Genomic DNA, 26,104 nt, shown 5'->3' on the forward strand with positions numbered 1-26,104 from the left:
ATAAGTGCAGCTGGGTGTAGTGGGGCACACCTTTAATCCCAGGAGGCAGAGGTAGAAGGATCGCTATGAGTTCGAGGCAACCCTGAGACTACATAGAGCATTTCAGGTCAGCCTGGGCTAGAGTGAGACCCTACCTGGAAAAACAAAACAAAACAATAATAAGTATATTTTTAAAAAATTACTCATCTTGAGATGGGAAGGAAAAGTGGTAATGCTACGCTCTTGCTTAAAAGCCTTTTGACAGCACGAAGGTTACAAGATAGAATTGAACTTCTCCTCAACACTCAGCTCTTACATAACTTAGCTACCATCATGTTGCTACCTGACCTCCATCTACTATCCTTCCAGACACCAACCCTGTTCACTCCATCCTTCTCCTGCCTGTTTCCCTGGATTTCTAACTTCTGAGCTTTTGTTTCCTTTGGTTTAGAACACTCCTTCTCCAGTCATCAAAGCAAATTCCTTCCTCCCCAAGAGACTTCCCACTTTCTCAAGCCAGGATAGTCCCCTAACAAACTGGAATCACATTTTCTTCCTGTCCTTCCTGGGAGAAGTTGCCTCACCCAGAAGCAGGTGCCTGTGGGCACAAGTGATTGATTAGTGGGGCGGGTGAGGATTTTCTGCTAGCACTGAGAAGATTGAGAACTAGGGCCTCAATGGGCATCAGATACAGGAGCTTCTTGGTTTGGATGAAATGCTGGTGCTTTCCAAGCTGCTTCCCTGAGGCCACAGGGGAAAGAGAACGAAGAGCAGAGAAGTGTACAGAGAAAATACTGGGTGGAGACAGGAACACAGGAAGTGACAGTGGAGAGGAGAGGGGAGAGGAGGGAAGGAGAAGGGAGGGGAATAGAGAGGGAGAAGAGAGGGGGGAGCAAGGGAAGGGAAAGGAGGGGAGGGAGAAGTGTATGGGTGTGTGTTCTTTTGAATCTAGGTTCCTATGCAAACCCAAGCCCCAAATGAACACCTCTGCAGCTGAGCTCCCAGAAATATTCTAGTGCCTTTAACAGGAATTGCATGTCAGTGAAGCTAGCCTGAGGCAGTTTCTGTTCTTTTCAGTCTACTGTCCCTGCCCCTGAGTCAGAAGGCTCTGCTCCTACAATATCTTGAGATCCTCTCTGTGAGAGCAGTAACTCTCTTATCATCAGAGTTATATAGGAATGTGTGTGCTTCTAGCTTGTCACCCCTCAGGGTGACTGTTTCAGTATCCTCCAGTCTGACACGTGTTAGATGCTCAGAAAATAGTTATTGGGTTTATTTCAGCTCAGTTCACAAGGTGAGTCAATATGTTCTTCATTAAGCAAAAATTCTAATTTCTATACTCCCCCCTGCAAAATTTGCCATTGTATGAGTTACTTATCTTGTTCTTGTGACGCATACCTGACATACCCAATTCGGGGGCGGGGGGGGGGGGGGAGGATGGTTAATTTCAGTTGCTGGTCTCAGAGGTGTACATCCTGGCATGGAGGGCTGGGTCAGAGCCGAGCAGCTCACATCATGAGAGCCAGGAAGCAGGGAGAGGACACAGAAAGAAACCAGGGCAGGAGATACCCTACAAGTGCACTTCCTCCAACTACCTCTTACCACCTCCCAATAATGCCATCATGTTATGAGACCATCAAAGAGATTAGTCAATTCATTAGCTCCGAGCTCGGATGTTCTAATTATCTCTGAGAACAGCATCACCAACATAACCAGGCTGTGTTACAAGTCTCCTACGTGTGTCTCAGTTCAATCTAGTGGGCAAGGTTAACCATCACAGAATATTTTTATTATTTCATATAATTTAAAAATCAAAATGGATTTTCATGTACTCCACAACTCCCACATTCACAAGCTGTGGCTTTCTCCTACTGAGGGTCAGAGTATACCAGTACTTAAAGCCCCTACCTGTCCCTGGTTGGTGAGGCTAATGTGAAACCTCTCTTCCAGTATTCAAGTGGCTTTACCTTTGAAATGGATGCTTCCCAGGAAGGCTGTGAGAAGTTTATTTTCAGCATTGTCATTTAAAGCATATCAATGGCTGGACTCAGTGGTACATGCCTGAAATGCCACCACTTGGGAGACAGAGGCAGAGGAACCAGGAATTGTATTAGTGACCTTGCTCAGTGCTGGGACAAAATATCTGACGAAAATCAGTTTAAGGGAGGAATGGTTTACTTTGGCTGACAGTTCCAGGCCACAGTCCATCTGGGCAGGGAAGGCATGGCAGCAGGGCCTTGAAGCAAAGCTGGTCGTGCTTAGCCCATGTTGAGGAAATAGAAAGTGAAGGTCAGTGCTAAGACACATCTGTCTTTTTTTGTACAGTTGACGACCTAACCCTTAAATGATGACTCCCACAGGTCTTCCGACCTCAATTAAACTAGTCAAGATATCTCCCCCTTAGGCATGACCAAAGGCTAACTAATCTAAATAATCTCTCACAGGTGATCCTAGGTCCAGTCAAGTTAACCATCAGTATATAAACCAGAGGAGTTCAAGGGTATCCTTGCCTAAGTATCAAATTTGAAGCAAGTCTGCACTACATGAGACCTTTTCTTTCTTTCTTTCTTTTTTAAAATTTTATTTATTTATTTGAGAGAGACAGACACAGAGAGAAAGACAGATAGAGGGAGAGAGAGAGAATGGGCGCGCCAGGGCTTCCAGCCTCTGCAAACGAACTCCAGACGCGTGTGCCCCCTTGTGCATCTGGCTAACGTGGGACCTGGGGAACCGAGCCTCGAACCGGGGTCCTTAGGCTTCACAGGCAAGCGCCTAACCGCTAAGCCATCTCTCCAGCCCAGACCTTTTCTTAAAAATAAAAAAGAAGAAGAAACCAGACAAAACATGTACATGGATTAGCAGTGCAATTCCTTTCTTCAAATACCACCCAGAATCTCAGATTTTCAGAGCCAAGGATAGTGAATTACAAGGCTACTTTTGTATTCCTATGAGCCAGTATTAATACTGAAAAAGAAAAAGAGGTGTGCTGGATTTGTATTCTTTCAAGAACAGCATTAAAAAATCACTAAGTTTCCATTAACACAGCATTATTTCATAAAATAAAGTGCATGTTACACTCAAATGACTATGAACATTAACCACCTGGTGCAAGTATAAAATACATTTGACTTTACATAAACATTTTGATTTTTAAATACATTTTAAAAACATATAAATATTTTAAAATAATGAATGCCTAGCTTTGTAGCAATCATTTCTTTTTAGGGCCAGCATGACAAAAATGCCTGGCAGACCGAAGTTAAAGGAGGAAAGATTTATTTTGGTTTAAGGGATTTTGCACCGGATGGCACCTGGACCAAAGCCATACAGAAGGAAGATATTTCGCCTAACAAATAATACCATATACCTTCTTAATCAAAGTCCTTGCACATGGACACAGCATGTCTAGTCTTACTGGGGTCTTAAATATTCTACTCTGAATGTCTGGCAGATTCTGACTGGCCCTAAGCCCCTTCAGTGCAGGAATCCCTCTCTAGCCCTTGGAAATAGTCAGGCCATTGTGTGATTGTGTGAGTTCTAGAACAGAATCACAGAGTTCTGACCCAGCTGAAACACATACAGAACTTTGGAAACAAACTGATGTCACCTTACTCATTGATGCCCAGTCTTATACCAGAATATAGCTTTATTGCTAGGAAGACATAAGGCAGGTGTCTGCTGAGCAGCCTGGATAAAACTTCTGGAAGCTTCAGACAACTTCTGTGCCCATGGTCAGTCTCTGCTTCCCGGCTGCTTTCTTGGTTTTTATATTGTTCCAATCCCAATGGGGAAGGGAGACAGTGTCTCAACTTGCTGGCTTCCCACTCGATGGCTTTGGCCCAGGTGCTGCCCTGTGAAAATGCCTTTAAGTTTTCTCAGTCCCTGCATCCTAATCCTCCCTTCTGGCGAACCAGAGAACTGATGGGTCGTCTTACAAGTATAGCATTTTCACTAGGTGTTAAGGTACAGAGACCAACACGTTAGAGCTTCGTATTGCGTACATCGGGCCCCACTATCCTATTACCCTAAGCAACTTCTTTAGACGTGGCCAGTTCGCATCTGTGAAATGGGCGGGAGCCTGCCTCAGCGATGACTCCTTGGGGTAAACTCGGGGCGCACAAATTCCTACCACCCATCTTACTCCTCGCAGATCCCCTTTTCCACTTTAGGTGGGAATGTTGGTCAGCATCTTATGCCCTTTCTTCCCCTCTGCCCGTCCCTCCCCAGGGCCCACCCTCGGCGGACTCCGGATAGATGGAGAGCGAGGGTAGTCTCTGGAAGTCAAGTCTCCGACCCGGCTGGGCAGTGGCGTCCCAAAGGGCTGCTCGGCCTCCTCCGTGTGCGGCGCTGCCCTGCAGGCGAAGCCGCCTCCGCACGCCCAGCTCTTCCCGGGCGACAGGAAGCAGCACACTGCGGGAAGAAACGAGGCTGCCGCAGAGGTCCCGGGCGCGGACCGCGGCCAGCAGCGCGGGGGGCGGGGTGACGGGCGCCGAGAAGATAACCGACGACCGCGCCAAGTCGTGCCCGCCGACCTCCCACTCGGCCAACGAGGTCCTCCCGCTCCTCCGCTGCGATGCTCCCGGAGCCCTAGGTGACAGCCACAGCCACGTGGGACCCCGGGCACTGGAATACGGGCATGGTGCGGGGGGGGGGGGGTGGACGGAGGAGAGGGAGAGGGGCTGGAAGGGCGCCCGGGAGGCAAGCAAGGACCCGCGTCCGCGCGCGCGCCCGGACGCCTGCTGCCTGGAGACGCAGGCGGGAGCGAGCACGCTCTGACGTCACGCGCCCGTCAGCCAATGAGCGAGGGTCCTGTGTGTTGGGGGGGTGGGAGGAGGGACGACGCCGTGCCCGCCCCCTCTCCGCTCCTCTCGGCCGCCGCGGTCGCCGCCGCCGCCGCTCGGGCCGTCCCCCCCCACCCCAGTCCATCCCCCTCCCGGAGCGTGTAGAAGAAGCGCCCGGGCCCGAGCTCCGCGCACAGGCCCGTTGGGAAGCGTCTCGGCCGGGACCGCGTCGCGCCCGATGCGCTCAAGATGGAGGCGGCGGGGACGACGGCGTGAGGAGAGCTGCGGCGCCGCGGGAGCGGGAAGCGGAGTCCGGGCGGCGGCGGCGGCGGCGGCGGCGGGATGGGGCTGCTGCTCATGATCGTGGCGTCGGCCGTGCTGGGCTCGTTCCTCACGCTCCTCGCCCAGTTCCTGCTGCTCTACCGCAGACAGCCCGAGCGGCCCGAGGACGAGGCTGCCCGCGCGGCCGACGGCTTCCGCCACGTCAAGCCGGTGCCGGGCCTGCCCCTGCGGGAGTACCTCTATGGCGGCGGCGTTGGCGGGGCCGAGGAGCCGTCCCCCGAAGGCGGCGGCGGCACGAGCCCGGACGCCGCCGCCCCTCCGACCACCGAGACCTGCTACTTCCTCAACGCCACCATCCTGTTCCTGTTCCGGGAGCTGCGGGACACGGCGCTGACCCGCCGCTGGGTCACCAAGAAGATCAAGGTGGAGTTCGAGGAGCTGCTGCAGACCAAGACGGCCGGCCGTCTGCTGGAGGGGCTGAGCCTGCGGGACGTGTTCCTGGGCGAGGCGGTGCCCTTCGTCAAGACCATCCGGCTCGTGAGACCCGTGCTGGTGGCCCCCAGCGCCGGCGAGCCCGACGGCCCCGACGTGGGGGACACGCTGCCGCCCGCCGCCTGTCCCGAGGAGCTGGCCTTCGAGGCCGACGTGGAGTACGCCGGCGGCTTCCACCTGGCCATCGACGTGGACCTGGTGTTCGGCAAGTCCGCCTATCTGTTCGTCAAGCTGTCCCGGGTGGTGGGGAGGCTGCGCTTCGTCTTCACCCGCGTGCCCTTCACCCACTGGTTCTTCTCCTTCGTGGAAGACCCGCTGATCGACTTCGAGGTGCGCTCCCAGTTTGAAGGGCGCCCCATGCCCCAGCTCACCTCCATCATTGTCAACCAGCTCAAGAAGGTCATCAAACGCAAGCACACCCTGCCCAGCTACAAGATCAGGTGAGAAGGGAAGGGGAGAGGGTGGTCCTCGGGCCTGGGCTGCGGCCGGCCGTCCCTCCAGCAGTGGGCAGGGTGTTTTTAAAAAGCTGTTCACGGCCGGCCCCTTCCGTTCCGCAGCGCTCCATCCCTCCCTGGACAGGCCCCAGGTAAAAGGAAACGAACTTGTGGACAGATGCTTCTTTACCTTCCGAAAGGCATCGCTGCCAGCTGGAACCGTCCTTTCCACGTGTTCGTGGGAATTCAGCGCTAGCGACGGGGTGGGATCGTCTAAGATGACGTGGGGAAGGGAAGGGAAGGAGGTCCCTGACATCCCGGTGTGTGTGTGTGTGTGTGTGTGTGTGTGTGTATGTGTGTGTGTGTATGTATGTATGTATGTATGTATGTATGTATGTATGTATGTATGTATACACTGTGCGCTGCAACCAAAGGAGCAGCGGCCACCTACTCACTGGCTTTGCAGCATCGCCTGGGCCACGCTGGGAAATTGTTCCTGGGCACCGTGCAGGCGTGAGGGGTGTACTCTGGCCCAGGGCAGTTCTGTGTCCTCCCAGCAGGCCGCATCTGCTTTAATGCTTTTGGATGGCTGAGCAGAGGTGGTAGCTGCACTGTGTTCCGGGGAGTTGAGGGCATGTGCATAGTGGACTTCCCCCCTTTGCAGTTTGAACTGTTGTCACCTGTCCTTTTGAGGGTAGTTCTGCAGCACACACACAGACCCAGACTCTGCTCCCTCAGGTGCCTGTCCTCTGTGGCTCTAAGTTCCTCACCCAGTATCTCAAGTCATCTGGTAGATAGTAAGTACTTAAGTGGTAGGTAGTAATTTTAATGATCTAAAGCCCTCCAGCCTCGACTGGTCTAGTTTTATGCAATATTCTGTTGTGATTGATGTATTGTAGCTGTGGAAGTGGAGGTGAAGTTTTGGAAGGCAGAGTCAGAGGCTCGTCCACTTGCATCTGGGAAGGCTTGTTGGAGTAGTGTCTTATCAGTACCTGCTGCTTTACAACAGATGATGTTTGTAAGGTTCTCTTTATGACCTCCATTAATTTTATGTTAACTAAAATGTTTTTTCCCATTTAGATTTTGCTCTTTACTATAGAATTCTGTCAGTCTTGTGTTAATCTTACATTACTAATACCATTTGTGGAAGGCCGCTGTTCCTCTGATCACGAGTTTTCTGCCACAATCTTAAGCCATACATCCTAGACAAACTGTCAGTTTGAAATGGATTTCTGACTTGTGTATGTAGCTGGTTTATCTTCTGTTTTGTTTAGATCAGAATTACAGTTTGAAGCAGTTGGGTGGCAGCCAATGTTTATTGTGCAGTGGGAATGTTCCCATAGATTAGGAGTGTTAACAACTGGTTGTTAACTGTGTACTGTGTAGAGAGTATTGTATGAAACCTTCTTGAAGTCTGGAGTCTTGAGTGTCTGCGTTCTAAATGAGTTTAGTGTTTAAGCAGTGAAATGCTTAGAGCAGTGTGTTGCTAAGAAAGTTAGAAAAGGTTGTTACAGGTTTTGATAATCTACCACATCTTCTATTTTGGTATTACCTGGGTAGTTGAGGAATGTGGGGACGAGGATGTGAATATTTTGGAGTTATTTGTGGAATAGCAGGTGGCAGTAACTTTGCTGAGGTTGCATATCATTTTGAGAATCTTTTAAAAAATGTAGACTAGAAATTTAGTTAAATTCAGTTAGGTCTGAAAGAAATTTTGAATGAGAGTGATGGAGCTATTGAGAAGTTTGTTGCTTTGAAGAAACTTCGGCATATGTTTTATTTAGCAACACTACTATGAGCGGACAGATTGCTCTTATTACATCCAAAGGGATCTTTTGTCTTTTTTAAAGCATTGCATAAAGTTTAATTATGGCATTAAATGATGACCTCCAAAAATGTCCATTTCTCTGCTATATGTATGAGAGGACAGTTCATTAATAAGAACTACTATTCTACAGATGGTTATTGACACTATATTCTTGCCATTGGTCTAGGTGCTAGGGCTCCAATATTGACCAGAAGTAGACCACTTTCACCTTAAAATTTAGAACCTCCTCAGCTACCTGTACTTTGGTAACATTTAAATGAGGGGGAGATTGACCAAGAAGTTGAAATTATGAAGAATCTTCTCTTAGCTTAGTAAAAATAAAAGGAAAATAAGAATGTGTTTCCGCTTTTCTTTTACCAAGCTAAAGGAAGGGTTGACTTCTGTCTGTGTAGCCACTTTGCCACATGTGCTTAAAACTGTTGATGTGGGGGCTGGAGAGATGGCTTAGCGGTTAAGCGCTTGCCTGTGAAGCCTAAGGACCCCGGTTCGAGACTCGGTTCCCCAGGTCCCACGTTAGCCAGATGCACAAGGGGGCGCATGCGTCTGGAGTTCATTTGCAGAGGCTGGAAGCCCTGGCACGCCCATTCTCACTCTCTCCCTCTATCTGTCTTTCTCTCTGTGTCTGTCACTCTCAAAATAAATAAATAAATAAATTTAAAAAAAAATTAAAAAAAAAAACTGTTGATGTGGTAGGGCTGATTCTGTTTTCAGATAAGAGAATGTAGTGTAACACATTAGTGTTTTTTTCCCCTCATTGCTATGACCAAATACCCAGGAAGAGGCAATTTAAGGGAGGAAAAAAGTTTATTTATTGTGGCTCATGGTTTGAGGTTAGTGTCCATCATCCAAGAATAGAATGATGTGGTGTTAATGTGGTCACTCAGTCCAATAAATGCTTGTGTTCAGCTCATCCTTTTCTTTTTCAGTCTGTAATCTCCCACATGGACTGGTGCTGCTTCACTATTAGGGTGGGTCAAACACTCAGTTATCCTGACAAAGAAACTCCTTCAGAGACAGTCCCAGAGAATTGTCTGCTAGGTGACTGAAGATCCTGTTGGGTACTACAGTACAGTACTAGCCATCACAACATCCAAGATGGGTCTTCATTCTCCCAGTGAGGAAGCAGTGAGTGTTTATTCTGTTTACTAGCTGAAAGATTGGTGCTCAGAGTAAATAACTTGTTTAAAGTCACACAGTTAGGGTGGTGCAACTGTGCTCTGATAAAATGAGGCCGCCCTTAAAAAAACAAAAAAACTGTAAAGAAATTATTTCAACTTCAATCATACATTATGTTTCTTGGAATGGGAATATATACATTACTAACTAATAAGTGTTTAATAGTTTTAATGTTTAATTATAAAAACTTATAAGTCATTCTAACTAAATTCTCCAAATTCAAAATATATTTGAAACATTTTACACAGCCCAAACCTTTACCCTAAACAGAGCTACAATCCAATAAATGCAACAAAATGTCCATATTTAATTATCTTTATTATTCACACTACAAAAAATATGATGGTTCCTTCAGTAAGGCGGACTAGCAAACAGAGGATGTTCCCTTCTGGTTGCTCCAGGTTTTTAATAACAGCAATACACTCACGTACCCACCCACTCCTAAGACCAAGCACTGCACGTACTGGCCCAGTACCTTCCGCCATTTCCCCTCCATCCTGCTCTCCTCCCTCCCTTCCTCCTTTTTAAGCTATATTGCATTGTTCTTAAGCAATAGTTTAAAAGTATGCCATTAAAGAATATGCTATATCTTCCCACAACCACCCCCCTCAGTAAGTTGGAAATATGGGTGGATCTTTTTAAAGTTAAATTGTAAGGCTCAACCTTTAGGCGCTATGCTGCATAGCATTTCTGTTTTAATCCAGCAGATTGTTTCCAAATAGAAGGTCTTGCTAGTTTATCCACTTTAGCCATTTAATCTTCTTAGAGCTAAAATAGTGAAGAAAATTGTAATAACTCTTGGAGTTCTTTAGCACTTTAATCATTATGTAACATATCTCTTTCCAGTTCATATTTTTTGTCACTTCTCCCTGTCGTGTTTCTTTTTATTGTTTCGTGTTGCTAAAATGAAAGGGCCTATTAGAACTGTTAGGTCTCAGGGTTTCACCTAGAAATCCCCAAGTGGTAGCTTCCTAAAGACCCAGCTGAGAACACTCAGTTTTATCCACTAATGCGTTTAATTTATAACACATTAGATTTTTAAAACTGAATTGTGATAATGCAGAAAATGTGTTCACTGATGTGTTGAAGATAGTTCCTTGGTTTAGCCACCTTTTCATTGTCTTTGAAAATGTATACTTTAAAATGGTGTGCTAAAGTAGAAATATTTTAAGTCTTTTAACCTCCACATTGATCTTTAAAAGAGAACATCACTGGTGGTGTTTGATACCTGGAGCATGTCTTCATTGTGAAGTCTGAGGATAGCCCTGTTGTGGGACGTGGGGATGTTTAGCAGTCAGTATTTGAGAGTCTTGTTAAAGCCAGATGCCAGAGTGTACTTGCTGCTGGTTGCTTACTGGCGGGGCACTTTGTGTTCAGGTACTTGCTGGTTACATACTGGAAGGGCAGACTGTTTTTGGATACTTCCTATTTGGCATGCACTTTTTTTTAAATTTGCCAACGTTAAAAGGTGAGACAAATTTCATGATTAGTTTTCTGTCATTTTTTTTTTTTTTAGACAAATTTGTAACATCTTGAAGCTCAGGTCTGTATGGTACATGCACTGTTATACACAGATACCATACACCTAATGCACTTGTATTTAGAGGCCAGGGGAGAACATTGGTTACCCTTCTTTATTGCTCATACTTCCTTGGGGCAGTCTCTCTCCCTCGACCCAAGGCTGCTCTTTGTGAGCCCCAGTGATTCTCCAGTCATGTAGTGCCAGTAAGTAGGCTATGGCTGTTTTTTGCTTCAGTTTTAAAGTAGGTATTTTGCTTTCGTGGGTTTGGTCAATAATTAAGCATTTACTTCTCTGATCTACAAAAGACAGGATACCTACTCATTGACACACACACATATAAATAATTTGAATTTAATATATAAATATTTGAATTTAACGACTATGGAATACATTTAGGGAAAATTCACTGCATAGGTTCACAGCAGGTTTTCTGATCCATAACTTTTTTTTTTTTACTCCTGAAAAACATTTTGAAATGTTCTTGTGAAACATTTTCAACTATCCTTAGTGATTGGAGAACAATGATGAATATTGTCCTCAGGGTGAGGGGTAGGGCTGTGACATCTTTATATTAATCTATATGCTGTTACTAAATAATAATTTATTTCTTGGTCTTCTGGAATGAAGAAGAAAATCATTTATTCTTAATGTTAATTATAGTTTATTTTTAAATTTCACTGTTTATTTAAGGCAAAGATGGTTTTACTTTTTTTTTTTTTATTACTTATTTGCAAGCAGAGACAGAGACTTAGTGTGCCAGGGCCTCTAGACACTGCAAATGAAGTCCAGGTACATGTACCTCTTTGTGTGTCTGGCTTTATATTGGAACTAGGGAATTGAACCTGGGTCCTTAGCCTTTGTAGACAAGCACCTTAACCACTAAGCCATCTCTCCAGTCTTTTTATTGTTTTTTTTTTGTTTTTGTTTTTGTTTTTTTTTAAATGGTCTCACTCTAGCCCAGGCTGACCTGGATCTCACCCTATAGCCCAGGTTGGCTTTGAATTTATGGTGATCCTTCCACCTCAGTCCTTGCATGTCAGGATTAAAGGCATGTGTTACCACAGCCGGTGAAAGATGGTTTTAAATAATCTATGCCCATGGGGCTAGGGAGATGGCTTAGGGGATAAAGCATGTGCTATGTAAGCATGAGGACCAGAGTTTCAGTTCCCGGGCCCATGTGAATGCCTGGTGGTCTCCAGCACAAAGGGCCAGCTAACTCTGTCAGCCAGCCCTGGGTTTGAGCAGGAGACCCTGCCACAGTAAATAAAGCAGAGCGATTGAGATTGAGGAAGATACCAAATGTCAGCCTCTGGTCTCCACATGGACATGCACACATGCACATCCTCCACACAACATCTATATCCTATTAAGTACTTTGAAAGAAAATGCACAGACCACCGACAAAAGTAACATTAAGGATAGTGCAGTGTACTTACTTCTCTTTCATACTAATTCATATAAAAACCTTAAAGGGATGTCTTTACTTTGATTGGAAAATACTTAAAAATAGATACTAGAATTTCTTAGTGATTAGAATAATTGTAGTTTTTTAAAATTTTTATTTATTTATTTATTTATTTATTTGAGAGCGACAGACAGACAGAAAGACAGATAGAGGGAGAGAGAGAGAATGGGTGCGCCAGGGCTTCCAGCCTCTGCAAACGAACTCCAGACGCGTGTGCCCCCTTGTGCATCTGGCTAATGTGGGACCTGGGGAACCGAGCCTCGAACCGGGGTCCTTTGGCTTCATAGGCAAGCGCTTAACCACTAAGCCATCTCTCCAGCCCATAATTGTAGTTTTATTAGGAAGTAAGATTAGATACTTTGAGATAGGAGAAACAGTGGCATTGGTATATATATTATGCTAGTTGTCTTGGAGTAACGACATAATGTGATAGCTAATTTTTAAACTATTGTGATTTTTCTCATACTGTTACTCAGAAGAAACCTGTTTTCATGTCTATTTATATATGAAATTTCAATATCATCTTCTGAGCTGAATCACAAAGTCATTTAAAAAGGAGTCATTTATTTTCAGTAAGTGTTTACCACAGACTACCATACCTAGTGTTGTAAGTACTGTGTGGGTGATGAAAATGATTATAAGGTATCTATGCTGTTGTGCTGTTTTTTCTAGGGCAAGCAATAATTAAAGCTTATATAGTGACATTTGGTTATATTTAAGACCTTCAGATTATAAAAAACAGGAAGAGATCAGTATATCTGCTGAGGCACTTAACTGATTACTTTATTTTATATGTGTGTGTGTGTGTGTATATAATGTATGGGAAAACCCCTTATATGCAGGGTTCAGTATTGTCTTTAGTTTAGACATCCTCTGGGGTCTTCAAGCATGTCCACTGTGGATCAGGAAGGGCTGCTGTATGTTAGGACCTTAGGTTCCTTAGCACACATGTGTACTGTAGCTTGCTGCTAGGTTTATTTTTGTACAGTGAGTTTCCTGAAAGTAACGGTTATAGTGATTTGGGTTTTTCAAACACTTTATTTTATTTATTTATTTATTTATTTTGGATTTTCGAGGTAGGGTCTCACTCTAGCCCAAGCTGACCTAGAATTCACTGTGGAGTCTCAGGGTGGCCTTGAACTCATGGCGATCCTCCTACCTCTGCCTCCCCAGTGCTGGGATTAAAGGCATGCGCCACCACGCCCGGCTTTCAAACACTTTAGATGGAAAATAATGTATTGACAAGTCTTCTTTAGAAATCTAAGGGAAGAAGAGGGTGAGGAGAGACTTAGGCTTTAACCAGTAATGTACTGTGTATTGGCTATCCCAAAAGTTATAGTTTATTTCTAGAAATGCAAAAACAGACCATCATAAAGTAGGCTATATTAGAGGAGCATGCCTGGTCAAACATTTACTATTGACTTACAGGTATTACTAACAATCTACTATATGAGCTTGGTAATAAAATGAGTTTCCTAAATATGCATGTGCCAGGCACCATGGGCAGTACAACACAGTTCTTCCTCACTTCTATGTGGGAAAGATGGTGTGGTGGTTTGACTCAGGTGTCCCCCGTAAACTTAGGTGTTCTGAATGCTAGGTTCCTAGCTGATGGAGCTTTGGGAATTAACACCTCCTAGAGGCAGTGTATTGTTGGAGATGGACTTATGGGTGTTATAGCCAGTTTCCCCATGCCAGTTTTGGGCACATACTCCTGTTGCTGTTGTCCTCCTGATGTTGGCAAGGAGATGATGTCCACCCTCTGCTCATGTCATTGTTTTCCCCTGCTATTGGGGATCTTCTTCTTGATTCTGTAAGCCAATGTAAACCTTCCCCCCCCCCCCCAAGCTTCTCTTGTTCAGGTGTTTCCTGTGAGCAGTGTGAACCTGAGTACAACAGATGGGTATCTCATTTTAACAGATGAAGAAAATAGAGACTTAGAAGGGATTAGTGACTTTCTTAGAGTGATAAATAAAAAATAATCTTGGACCCTCATAATAGAAAGAAAAGATGATGACATCAAAATAAAAGAGAAGCTAATGGAGAGAGGGAGGGGATATAATGAAGTGTGGATTTGTGAAGGGGAAAGTGGTGGAGGAGAGGGAATTATCATGGTTTATTGTCTGTATGCATGGAAGCTGCCAATTAAAAAAAATCTTGGATCCCCAGTGCCCCATGCTGTATCTATAGAGATAAAACAACTATTCTAAGTTAATTTCAGATTTAATTTTGTTTAAAAATATGGGATCAACCATATGTACTTGCAAATTTAGAAATATCTACTGCCTGTCTTTTTACAGGAAAGTTTTGGTGGTTTCCTTCTTTTAACCCTTAAAGACAAAAAATAAAAAATAAAAATCTAATATGTTTTCTTTAAAAAATAAAAAAAAATAGGTTTACATGCATGCACACTGAAAGCACTTCCCAGTCTTCTTGAAAGTCCTGGCTTTGTCTTGTGGTTTTAGTTTTGGAAAGTTCATGCAAGCTGTAGATTCATTTCTGTCAAAAAAATGTTCAAGTAGGTTTTCATTTACTTTCATGAAATCAGTAGTCCCCTTGAAGCCTGTGTAGGGTTCATAAACTTCAGATTGAAAACATAGACAGGACTCAACTTTGAAGCTGCAAGTGCACTGTATGGTCTTGTTTCGCTTCTTAGTCTGGATCCCAGATTGCATGGCGCAAGCATTTCTTCACAAGGCTCTGATTAAGTATAATTTTTCTGTCTCTGCCTGTCTGTCTCTTGTTTGCTCTGTTGGTAAAATTTCTCTATAGCTGTCTGACTTCAACTCAGTGGTTCAAGACATCTAAAGTTAAAGTTTCTGTCCTTAAATACAGTGTTCAAAAGTTAGAAATTGTCCTTTCATCCCATCATTTTCTCAAAAGAATGTCACCAGGAAGTACTTGAGGGATGCGGACATACTGACACTTGTTTGTCATCACAGTAGAGCATGTCACTCTTTATTGGAAAGTCAGAAAGTCAACTGCCTGGTCATGAGTAGACATTTTACAGAACAGCTCTGAAATCTCTCTTACTGAATTGCTAACCCTGGCACAAAACTGTATACTTACGTATTTGACTGAGGGGGGGGAGGAACGAGCATTGTTCATCTTCAGATGAGTAGAACTGTGGATGATAGGAGAGAAAGCCAGCACTGTGTATGGAATTAGCTGGGGGTGTTTTGCCCAGGCTGTAGAGAAGCATTTAGATGAACTCTGCTCATAGATAAAACTGGAATAGCGTGGATCTGAGTCCAAGTATCAGCACTGTCACCAGATCGACTGCTTGGACAAAAGCTCTTTAGTCTTACTTTCCTAAGACTGTGCATGAAATGGTGATGGGGATAACATTTAATTGTGGATAATAACCCGTAGGTATCTTTCCTTTATGACCAATCAAATGCGTTGATTACTTTCAATCAGACATTTTACTAGTGATGTATCATATATTTTGTAGGTGAAACATGCATGATTTTCCTTTATGAATAAATAATAAGCTCATTAAAAAATTCAGGGAGTTTGAAAATAATGTAATATCAAAGTGGAAAGTCTCTTGTAATATATGGAAAAAACTACTTTTTAAGAAATGTATTCTAACTTATTATTAATTTACAAAAGCAGGATCATACTTAGTAGTCTAGTGTTACTATCTTTCTCCTCCATCCACAGTATATCTTTCATTTTCTAAATATACCTACTTCATTTGTTTTAACAAGCAAATGGAATAACATTGATTAGTAGTGCCACAAGTTACTACTTCCTTGTTGCTTCCTAACTTCTCACTGGTACAAATGATGATGCCATGAATTTCTTTCACTTATTTCATTGATTAGATGCTGGATTTTTAAAAAGCATTTTTGCTAGTTTATTTTATTTAGACATTTAAGTAGTATTGAATAAGCAGTTAATATACTTGTAGCTAAAACTCTAGTCCTGTTATAACCAGTATTATGCAGGAGGAATAACACCTAAGTGATCCAAACACATACCTAAGCCTTTTCCACAAAGAGTAGATAGCACTCTTTTTTCTCTTCCTCCCTCCTGTATTCCTGCCCTCATCTTCTCCCTCCATTTCTCTCCTTAATAACAAAATGGCAATATTTAGGTGTGACCTAGCCTAGTATTTGTCAGTAACGAAGGTATCCCTCCAGACAGTGTGGGTGGAACCAACTCATTCATGCTTTACTTCACGCTTGACTATTCTTTCTATCTCTGACCCATCTTCTTTCGCTTTCCTCTGCTCATCCATGCTTTCTGGCTGTTTTATACTCCAAGTATGATTCTGCCACAGGGCCCTTGCTATTACCTCTTCTGGAAGCTTTTCCCACAGAAAGTCAAGGGCTCTCATTTCAGACTGCCCTTTTTTTTTTTTTTTTTTTTTTGGTTTTTCAAGGTAGGGTCTCACTCTAGCTCAGGCTGACCTGGAATTCACTCTGCATTCTCAGGGTGGCCTTGAACTCACGGTGATCGTCCTACCTCTGCCTCCCAAGTGCTGGGATTAAAGGCATGCGCCACCATGCCTGGCTTTTCAGACTGCCATTTTAAATGCCACCTTTTACATCCTAGATTATAAAAGTGAACTGATTCTTTAAGTGCTAGAGATTTTCTTATTGAAATTCAGTATGTTTATGTGTGCCTATGTACAGAGATTTCCAAAATCCTAAGTTTGCAATGATGAATTTTCACAAAATGAATTCAGGCATGTAAGTGAAGTGATTTTGAATTCAGGCTCTGTAGGATTTCTAAGCAGTGTATGGAGCATATTTAACTTTTTAATGGCTAAAGGTTGTCATTGTAGGCACAGGCTGATGATAAATAACCCAAACTTTCTTAAATGAGTATTTGGGAAGTATGCCTTGCACCTCACCATGCCTGGAGGCGGGCTGTTCTGATTGAGGTCTCCATCCCTTTGCTGCAAGGATTCCAGGGTCTGTCTGGGCACCCTGTGGTTACTGCCCCCTCTCCTCTCTACACCAAAGTGGAAAGCCAAGCAGATGTGTTTGCAGCCTTCCCTAACACTCCAGAAGCCGTGGGTTTTAATTTCATATTCCTAGAAAAGTCAATATTGATAAACTGTAGCTCATTCTTTCCCTGTCCTGATATAGAATAACAATAAACCTATTTTTATTAGTCTAGTGCATAATTGCCAAGTTTTGTGAAATCAGCAAAATGTTGTAGAACACATTTCTCTTTATTCTCTCGTCAGCAGATTGGGCATGTCTGCCCATGAATTCTCAATGTATTTTAGGAAGAACAGAGCTGATGATAGGCTGGGTGGCATACTGAGATATTTGGGTTTGCATTTGCTTAACTTTAACAAAAGATTAGTTCTCAGTGTTAAATGGCAAGATTTTAAGTTGACCAGAATGGTTAGCTTTTGACATGGCAAGAACTTAACTAAATATTCATAGCAAAACATGTCCTTTTGTCTCCTAGTGCTGGTCTAGTCAGTAGTACAAACAAAATTTAGTTCAGCCCTATGATGAGTAAAATGTGAAGAGAAAATTCTTGATAATCCTGATTAGGAATAAGCCCATAAATACACTATATGTAAATTGTAACCTACTTTTAAGCAAATTGCTTACTTAATATAACCAAATAAATTATACACCTAAAATATCTAAATACACTACCTACTTAAAATATCTGAGTAAATTACTAACTCAAAATACTTGAACTTTTTAATAACCATGGAGTGATGATTTGGATTCCAACCTGAGAATCATGATAGTCAGCGAGAATTTATTGAACCAGACTGTGGTAGCGATTGCTTAGGAATTTAGGAAATAATCTGAACTCTTAGGTCTCTTGAAAGTAGCTCAGCTTCTGGCCCTGAAGTAGGGTTAGGAGAAAAGGAAAATTTCTAGAATTACTATAGATTTCTTGGTTTAGTATGTCCTTGGAAAAAATCATACTGATTATTATTTTTGAGTCTGAGTGAAATACAGTACCTAGTTTTGGGGCTGTGGAGAGATTGCTCAGTGGTTAGAGGTGCTTCCTTGCAAAGCTTGCCAGCCTGGATTTTATTTCCCAATATACACATAAAGCCAGATAGATGCACAAAGTAGCACACGTGTCTGGAATATGTTTACAGGGACAGGAGGTCCTGGTGGCCTATAGTGTCTCTCCTAAAAATAAATACATAAATATTTTCTAAAAAAATTAAAAAAAACAGTTTTTAAAGGTTTTAGAGAAAGGAGTTATACAAATACATGGTGCCCATATTTAACACTCTCCAGTTTCTTGTGCAGGCTGGATCTTACCCTAAAAGATCTTGTCGATTGCTGTCAATCTGCAGATACAGATTGCTTATCCTACAAGCATTGTCATTTAGTAAATTCCAGATTGAGTGAAGTAATTACTATAAACTGAAATAGACAGATACAAACAATGTCAAAATCAGTTTCACTTCAAAGGTAATTTGGTTTTATTTAGGTAAAGGACAACTAGGAAACAGCCATAACTGAATTATCAATTTCTCCTCATTTGTCTTGTTCAGATTCTTCTGTACTTAGTATCTTGAAGGAATTTGTCTATTTGATACATCCAGCTAGCGGAAGATGAGCACACTTCTGTGTTTGATATGAAATTGCTAGTGTCTTTACCAAACCAATGTGGTTCCTTAGAATATTTTCTTTCCCCCATTCCACAAGATGTTGGAAGAGACTCAGTTTAGTCAATAAATGTTTAATACCAACTTGCCAAGGTATTATTCGCTGCATAAATAATTAGTGCTGAAGAGAATAAATTAAAACAATCCTCCCCCCCCCACCCTTATTAGTGTGGTTGTAAGAAAGAAACAGTAGTTAGAAGAATTGCCTCGATAAAGAGTTGATACAGTGAAACTCAGTGGCTTTCAAAGTGGAGTTGAGGTATTACTACAGATTTCCTAAGCCCTTAAAAGAGCCCTAAAAGCTAAAACTGTCCTTTAATACAAGAATGTTATTTGCCTTTCTCATTCATTCTTTTGAAAAATATTTTATTTATTTATTTGAGAAAGAGGAAAGGAGGGGAGAGAGAGAGAGGATGAATACATCAGGGCCTCTAGCTATTGCAAACTAACTCTAGACACATGTGCCACCTTGTGTATCTAGCTTACATGGGTTTTTGGTATCGAACCAGGGTCCTTAGGGTTCACAGGGAAAGGCCTTAACCACTAAGCCATCTCTCCAGCACCTTGTTCATTCTTTTATAGTAGAGTTTTCTGGACGTCACATGATGTTATGACACCATCACCCTGCAAGCAGGCTTATATGTTCTAGCACTTATAAATACTATTGTTTTAAATTTCTTGTGGGAAATAGTAATAGATATAAGCCTGTTGCAGTTAGGCTCTCATTGCTGGTAGAAATCACCCAACCAAGAGCAGCTTTTGGGAAAAAGAGTTTATTTTGGCTTATAGGCTCGATGGGAAGCTCCATGATAGCAGGGGAAAATGATGGCATGAGCAGGTGGACATCACCTCCTGGCCCACGTAAGGTGGACAACAGGAACAGGAGAGTGTGCCAAACACTGGCATGGGGAAACTGGCTGTAACACCCATAAGCACACCCATAAGCCTGTCCCCAACAATACACTGCCTCCAGGAGGCATTAATTTTCAGTTGCCATCAGCTGGGGAACCTAACACCCAGATCACCTAAGTTTATGGGTGACATCTGAATCAAACCACCATACCAGGCATGGTGGCACACACCTCTAATCTAACTCTTGAGACACAGAGGTATGAGAATTTCAGTGGGTTCAAGGCTACCCTGCGACTACATAATGCATTCCCAGGTCAGCCTAGGCTAGAGTGAAACCCTACCCGGAACCCCCCCCAAAAAAAAGGGGGGGAGAAGCAAGACAGAGTAGGGGTTGGAGAGACAGCTCAATCAGTAAATTGCTTATCTTACAAGCATGAGGACTTGAGTTCTATATCCAGTACCAACATAAAAATGTCAGCCATGATGGCACATGTGCTAATAACCCCAGCACTGGGGAGGTAAAGACAGGAAAATCTGTGGGCTGGCTGGCCAGCCAGTCTAGCCTAATTGCTGAGCACCACACCAGTGAGAAACCTTGTCTTAAGAAAAGTGGATTTTTTTTTAGGATGATACTTGAGGTTATCCCCTGCCTTCACACATACATAGTACATACATGCACCTGCACAAACAGACATTTAAAAAATGAGTAAAAGAAAAATAATTACTGTTGTGGTTTAAATGTGTGGCCCCATAGACTGAGGCTTTAATCTTGAGTTTCCAGTGGCAACTTCCTACTAGGAAAGTAGTATTTCACTGAGGAGGAGCAGGGGGATCTTGGGATCCAGCTTTTAAGATGTATTTGGGGCAGGTCATAAGTTCATTCCTAAGTTGTGTGGAGAGCTGTTTTGAGCTCTGACCATGCTTGCTAATGTTGGCGCTTGCTGGTTTTTTGGTGATGCATCTCTGCTTGGATCTACACAAATGGGCCAGCTTCTTCTGCCATTGATAGTATTCCCCTGAAATTTGTAAGCCTGAAGCAAATCCTTTTTCACCCTTAAGCTGCTTCTGGTTGGATTTTTGTCCCAGCAATATGAACTAACTGCAACAGTAATTTGGTACCAGAGAAGTGGGGTCATTAATGTGATAAATCTGACCATGTGGATTGTGGGCTTCTCTGGAACTTAGGTACTGGGGAAATGTGGAAAGACTTCATATTAGGGACTGGAGAAGCCTTACAATGCTGTGGTAAGCAGAGCATGATGGGCTACTCTGGTGAGAGTTTAATAATACTAAATGCAGAAAGAACTGTGACCTACGAAGGCTTGACTTATGGACTTTCAAAGGGGAAACAGAGATAGGAACTGGGATACTGGCATAAAGGTTGGCTGTAGTCTTCTGCCCATGCCCAGAGAAGTTTATCAAGGTTGAATTTAAAAGGGACTAGTGAACCTGACAGACCATGTAAAGCAGAAGAATATAAAGTTTGTCACAATAAAATTAAAGCAAATTTAAAGTTACTGGCACAGAGACTTTTCGTTTTGGTTGCTGATGCTATAGTTGTTAAACAGAAAATTACCATTAAGGGTAGGCCAGTTGCTTTGCATTGGGACAATGGAAAAGAAGCCTGAGAGTAAAAGCCACCCAGGAAAGGCTCAATAAGTAGGAATGCAAACTCTTCTACAAGGAAGTGACTTAAAGGAAGAATTCTAAAGAAGTGTCCTGCTCTTCAAGGTCAAGGACTATTTCCCTGCCTGGATTAACAAATTTGGCTATGCCACACAGGTTTTGGAAGTATGAAAAATGCAGGGGAGCTGGTCATGAAGTGCACAAGGTTCCAGGAGCCACATGAGCAGCAGTGTGAGGTCCCTGTGTGGAGGCCCAGTGCTGCCACTGTATGAAGATGAACAAGTTTTGGTTGCTGCTGAGATGTGTCAGTGGGAAGCAAGGATAAATCCCTGTGTTTCAGGCCAAAAGGTCATTGTATGGAGCTGTGATGATGGATCATGGTTTGCAGTGGAGACCCAAAGTTTTTCCAGCATACCAGGACTGTGCAACGGCTACCATGGAGCTCTGGTGGCTTGGGATGAAAGTTTTCCTCAGGTTACTCATCCCAGCTGGAGGGGCAGAACAGAAAATCCCGAAACTTGTCACTGGGTGTGGATACTGGACTTGAACTTCAGATGTTTGGTGTTGATGTGATGGTTATTGATTTGTGTTGGTATACTCTCTCCTTGTTATGCCTTAATGAAAGGGAAATGTTTACTCTGTGCCATTATGTTTGGAAGTATGTAACCAATTTTGAATTTACACTACTCAGTTAAGAGACAGTCTGGAATCTCAAATGAGACTTTGGAACAATCTTAATGTTGGTAAAGCTTATGGGGACCTTTGAAGTTTGACTGAATATAATTTGCATTGTAAAAGGGTCATCATTCTATTGGACAGGGTTGGCATGTAGTGGTTTAAAAGTGTGGCCTCATTAGACTCAGGCTTGAATCATGAGTCTCCTGTGTTCAGAACCCTAATAGGGACACAGATGCTATTGGGGGCACAGATCTTTGAGTCCAGCCCTAGGATGTTTTTAGGGTAGATCTTAAGTCCTGCTCTAAGGTGTGGGTAGAACAGTTTTGAGCTCTGTTTGTGCTTGCTGCTTTGGTGCTTGCTAGCTGTCTGGTGATATCTCTCTGTCTGGATCTATAGAAATCATCTTCCACCACTGATGGTGTTTCCTTGGAATTTGTGAGCCTGAAATGAGTCCTCTTCCTCCCAGAAGCTATTTAAGGTTGGATGTTTGTCACATCAATGTGAACTAACTGCAGTAATTACAAATGGCTACTCAGAGGCTATGAATTAGGGCAGTGAAATAAGAAAATTAGAGAGATAACTGACAATTTTATTTAAATCTTTGTTTGCCCTGGGACTGGGCCTCAGTAATTCTTCTCTTTTTTTAAAATTTTTTATTTTTATTTTTATTTATTTGAGAGCGACAGACACAGAGAGAAAGACAGATAGAGGGAGAGAGAGAGAATGGGCGCGCCAGGGCTTCCAGCCTCTGCAAACGAACTCCAGACGCATGCGCTCCCTTATGCATCTGGCTAACGTGGGACCTGGGGAACCGAGCCTCGAACCGGGGTCCTTAGGCTTCACAGGCAAGCGCTCAACCGCTAAGCCATCTCTCCAGCCCTCAGTAATTATTCTTGCCTAGCTTGTGCAAAGTCCTGAGTTCAATATCCAGCACCAAAGTAGGTAAGTAAGGAAGAAATGAAGACAGGAAGTAAATAAAGCCTTCTGTTCTATTTGGTTTTAAAATTATATTCAAATTAAAATGAAAAGAGATAATACCAAATGTTGGAGGGAATGTGAAACTGCTGAGATAGACTACATTATAACTACTTTTAAGGTGATCACTTTCTAAAACCTAAAGAGATGCACAGCCTCTGACTCAGGAATCCTAATTCAAGGCATATCAACAGAAATGTGAACAAATGTTCATAAAAAGACATGGGTAAAATGTTTGTCACAACAGTATATAATTGGCCACTATAACTGGGGAAGATAGCCTGAAATACAGTGAAATTACTACATCCAAACCCAACAACACAGATTACCAGTCAAAGAAGCTAGACATTAAAAAAAATTAACACAGTATTCAATTTATATAAAGATAAAAAGCAGCCCAAATGGCATTTGAAGTCAGGAGAGTGGTTCCTTTTCTGCCAAGCAGGCAGGAATAGGAACTGGATAGCACATGATGGGTTTCTTTAGTGTGTGGAGAGAGGTGGTACTGCTGCTTATTTGGAATGCTGGTTTTGTGGACTGGCTCACCTTGTCAGAATTCACTAAGCTAAATTTCATAATGATAAACTTTTTAGGTCATGAGTTCTGCTTCAATTACTTCAAGGAAAAGAAACATGTTTGATTTTAAAATATCCATTACTTTATTAAAAATTCAGAATATGCGCCTTCTCATGTGTGGCTCTGAGAGTGTCTTTTGTAACATGTAAAATATATTTTCACTCAAAGATGTGTTCTTAAGACTGTAAAGTACCCTGAATGCCAGTTGGTGACATCTTCATCACAGAGCAGCAGGGAAACTGTTTGCAAACACTGTGATCCTTAGAGAAAAGGGTTTAATGTAAACCCAGTATATAAATATGCTGAGATCTAATCTCTCAACTTCAGTCCGGCTTGCGTGTCCTCACCTGGGTAATCTTCATGCTAGAGTTTTCAATTCAATAAAAGGAACATTGCAACAATTAGAGCTAGTTTACAAGAGGACAGCCCACTCGGTGCAGAGTAAGCCTTCTAATTAAAAATACTCAGGTGAGAGTTAGATGAGGGTCTGTCAAGGAGGCAAAGCATTGAAAAGAGAACACAAAATTTACAATAATACAAATAGTGATTGTAGTCTCAACTCCATTACTTATAAAACATGTGATTTCAGCAAGGGTTTTCATCTCCCTCTGCTTCAGTTTCTTGTTCAAAAGGAGGAAGTGGTGGACTTTCAAAGGGGAAAGTGTGGGAGTGGGGAGGGAGGGAATTACCATGGGATATTTTTTTGTAATCATGGAAAATGTTAATAAAAATTTAAAAATTAAAAAAAAGGAAGTGGTATTTTTGATAAAGATAAGTTATCTGCCATCACTTTTTATACTGTAAGGTTATCATTAGAAATGCTGCCTGCTAAACATAGAGTCCTAAGGTGTCTTTGTCACCTCTGAGGTACCTGACAATGCACTCTTAAGTGTGCAGCATATTTATAAGGACCACGTGTTCTGTTCTTTACACCCATATAGTGAGACTTCAACTTTTAGCACATGTAAAACAATCTTAAGATTTTAAGGGAACAAAACCCCACAATTTTCTCCTAAAAGGTACCTTTGTTTCCCACATGATATCCAAAATAATACGCATTTTATCAATCAATAAATAGAAATGTAAAGATGTATAAATCTTAGACATTATCTTGGTCAACCTCCTCATTTTCTATGGGAAGTGAGGTCCTAAAAAGTGACTTGTCCACACAACTAGCTATTAGAAATAGTGTCATAACTATAAACGTGTTTGTATACCCATAGTGACAGAAAACAAAGCTATCACTTTATGTGCCAGGCATTGGTCTTGGAGTTTTACCTGTATTATTAACTCATTTCACTCTTATAACATGCAGGGTCTTTTAAAAAATGTTAGCTGAGGGCTGGAGAGATGGCTTAGCGGTTAAGCACTTGCCTGTGAAGCCTAAGGACCCCGGTTCGAGGCTCAGTTCCCCAGGTCCCACGTTAGCCAGATGCACAAGGGGGCGCATGCGTCTGGAGTTCGTTTGCAGAGGCTGGAAGCCCTGGCGCGCCCATTCTCTCTCTCTCCCTCTATCTGTCTTTCTCTCTGTGTCTGTCGCTCTCAAATAAATACATAAATAAATTTAAAAAAAAATGTTAGCTGACCAAATCCATCATACATACTGGTCATATGCAGACTGCTGTGTTGAAATAGGTATGTTGAAACAGGTATGGCTAAATTAAGCTGTTTGTTACTAGTGCATTGTCTCACATGTTATAGCTTTTTGGGGTTAAGACACTATTAGGAATACTAAATAAAGAGCTCATGAGTATGTAGCACTAGAAAAGTTCCTGCCTAATTACAGAAGGCAGAGAGATGATTGGGAACCAGAGAGATGACTCAGTGGGTAAAGCCACACAAACATGAGGCCCTGGGTTTTTATCCCCAGCACCATGGAAAATGCTGGGCATGGTGGCATGCGTCCCAGTGATCCCAGCACAGGGGGAGACAAAGACAGAAGTAACCCTAGGGCTTGCTAGCGGCCTCGTCTAGCACAGTTGGTGAACTCCAAGTTCAGTGAGAGGCTCTATCTCAAAGGATAAGACAGAGCGCAACTAAGAAGGGCAACTGATGTCAACCTCTGAACTATGCACACACGTGTGCACAACCCTGCTCTTCATTCTTTCTATATGCTTGAGTCTTTCAAAAAGTTTAATCTTTTTGTTCATTTTTATTTATTTATTTGAGAGTGACAGAGAGAGAAAGAGGCAGATAGATGGAGAGAGAGAGAATGGGCCCAGGGCTTCCAGCCTCTGCAAACGAACTCCAGACGCGTGCGCCCCCTTGTGCATCTGGCTAATGTGGGTCCTGGGGAATCGAGCCTCGAACCGGGGTCCTTAGGCTTCACAGGCAAGCGCTTAACCGCTAAGCCATCTCTCCAGCCCTATGCTTGAGTCTTTCAAACAGGCTTCTTCACTGAATTCCTAGAGATATCCTGCAATGTTTGATTTCCATATGAGAGGGAACTAGTCACACAGCTTTATTATTAGGTAGCCAGTTAGCAGAGGGTCCAACAGAGGGAAACAAACGATGTCACACTGTCTCCCGCTTCAGCAAAACCAAAGTTCAGCAACCAATCCAGTCTATCCAATGAACTCTTCTGCCCCTACTCAGGTTGCTGACCTCTTCCTGAACCAATACCTCTTAATCCCAGAACAATTAGCTCTCTGATTCTCCTGAGCCTGAAGGTAAAAGATTATAAATAGGTACTTACCAGGTGAGCAGGGCTTCTTTATGGCATTCATGTTTCTTGATGCCTGAACCTCCCAGGCCTTGCCTCATCCCAGCCCAACTGGAATGATGGGGCGGGCTGTCCCTACTCCCACGTAGGCTCTCTACCTCCTCCT

General features: G+C 43.0%; 1 protein-coding gene across 1 annotated transcript in view; it reads left to right on the plus strand.

Annotated features, from left to right (window-relative positions):
• Nucleotides 1-5,087: 5,087 nt before the first annotated feature.
• Nucleotides 5,088-26,104, plus strand: part of Pdzd8 (PDZ domain containing 8) — a 75,138-nt gene continuing 54,121 nt past the window's right edge. The window contains exon 1 of the mRNA XM_004659302.3: nucleotides 5,088-5,974. Coding sequence (XP_004659359.1) covers nucleotides 5,103-5,974 — 872 coding nt within the window. The 5' untranslated portion in view covers nucleotides 5,088-5,102. The remainder of the gene's footprint in view (nucleotides 5,975-26,104) is intronic.

The sequence above is a fragment of the Jaculus jaculus genome, chromosome 1, assembly GCF_020740685.1.
Source record: "Jaculus jaculus isolate mJacJac1 chromosome 1, mJacJac1.mat.Y.cur, whole genome shotgun sequence".
In the NCBI taxonomy this organism is placed as follows: Eukaryota; Metazoa; Chordata; class Mammalia; order Rodentia; family Dipodidae; genus Jaculus; species Jaculus jaculus.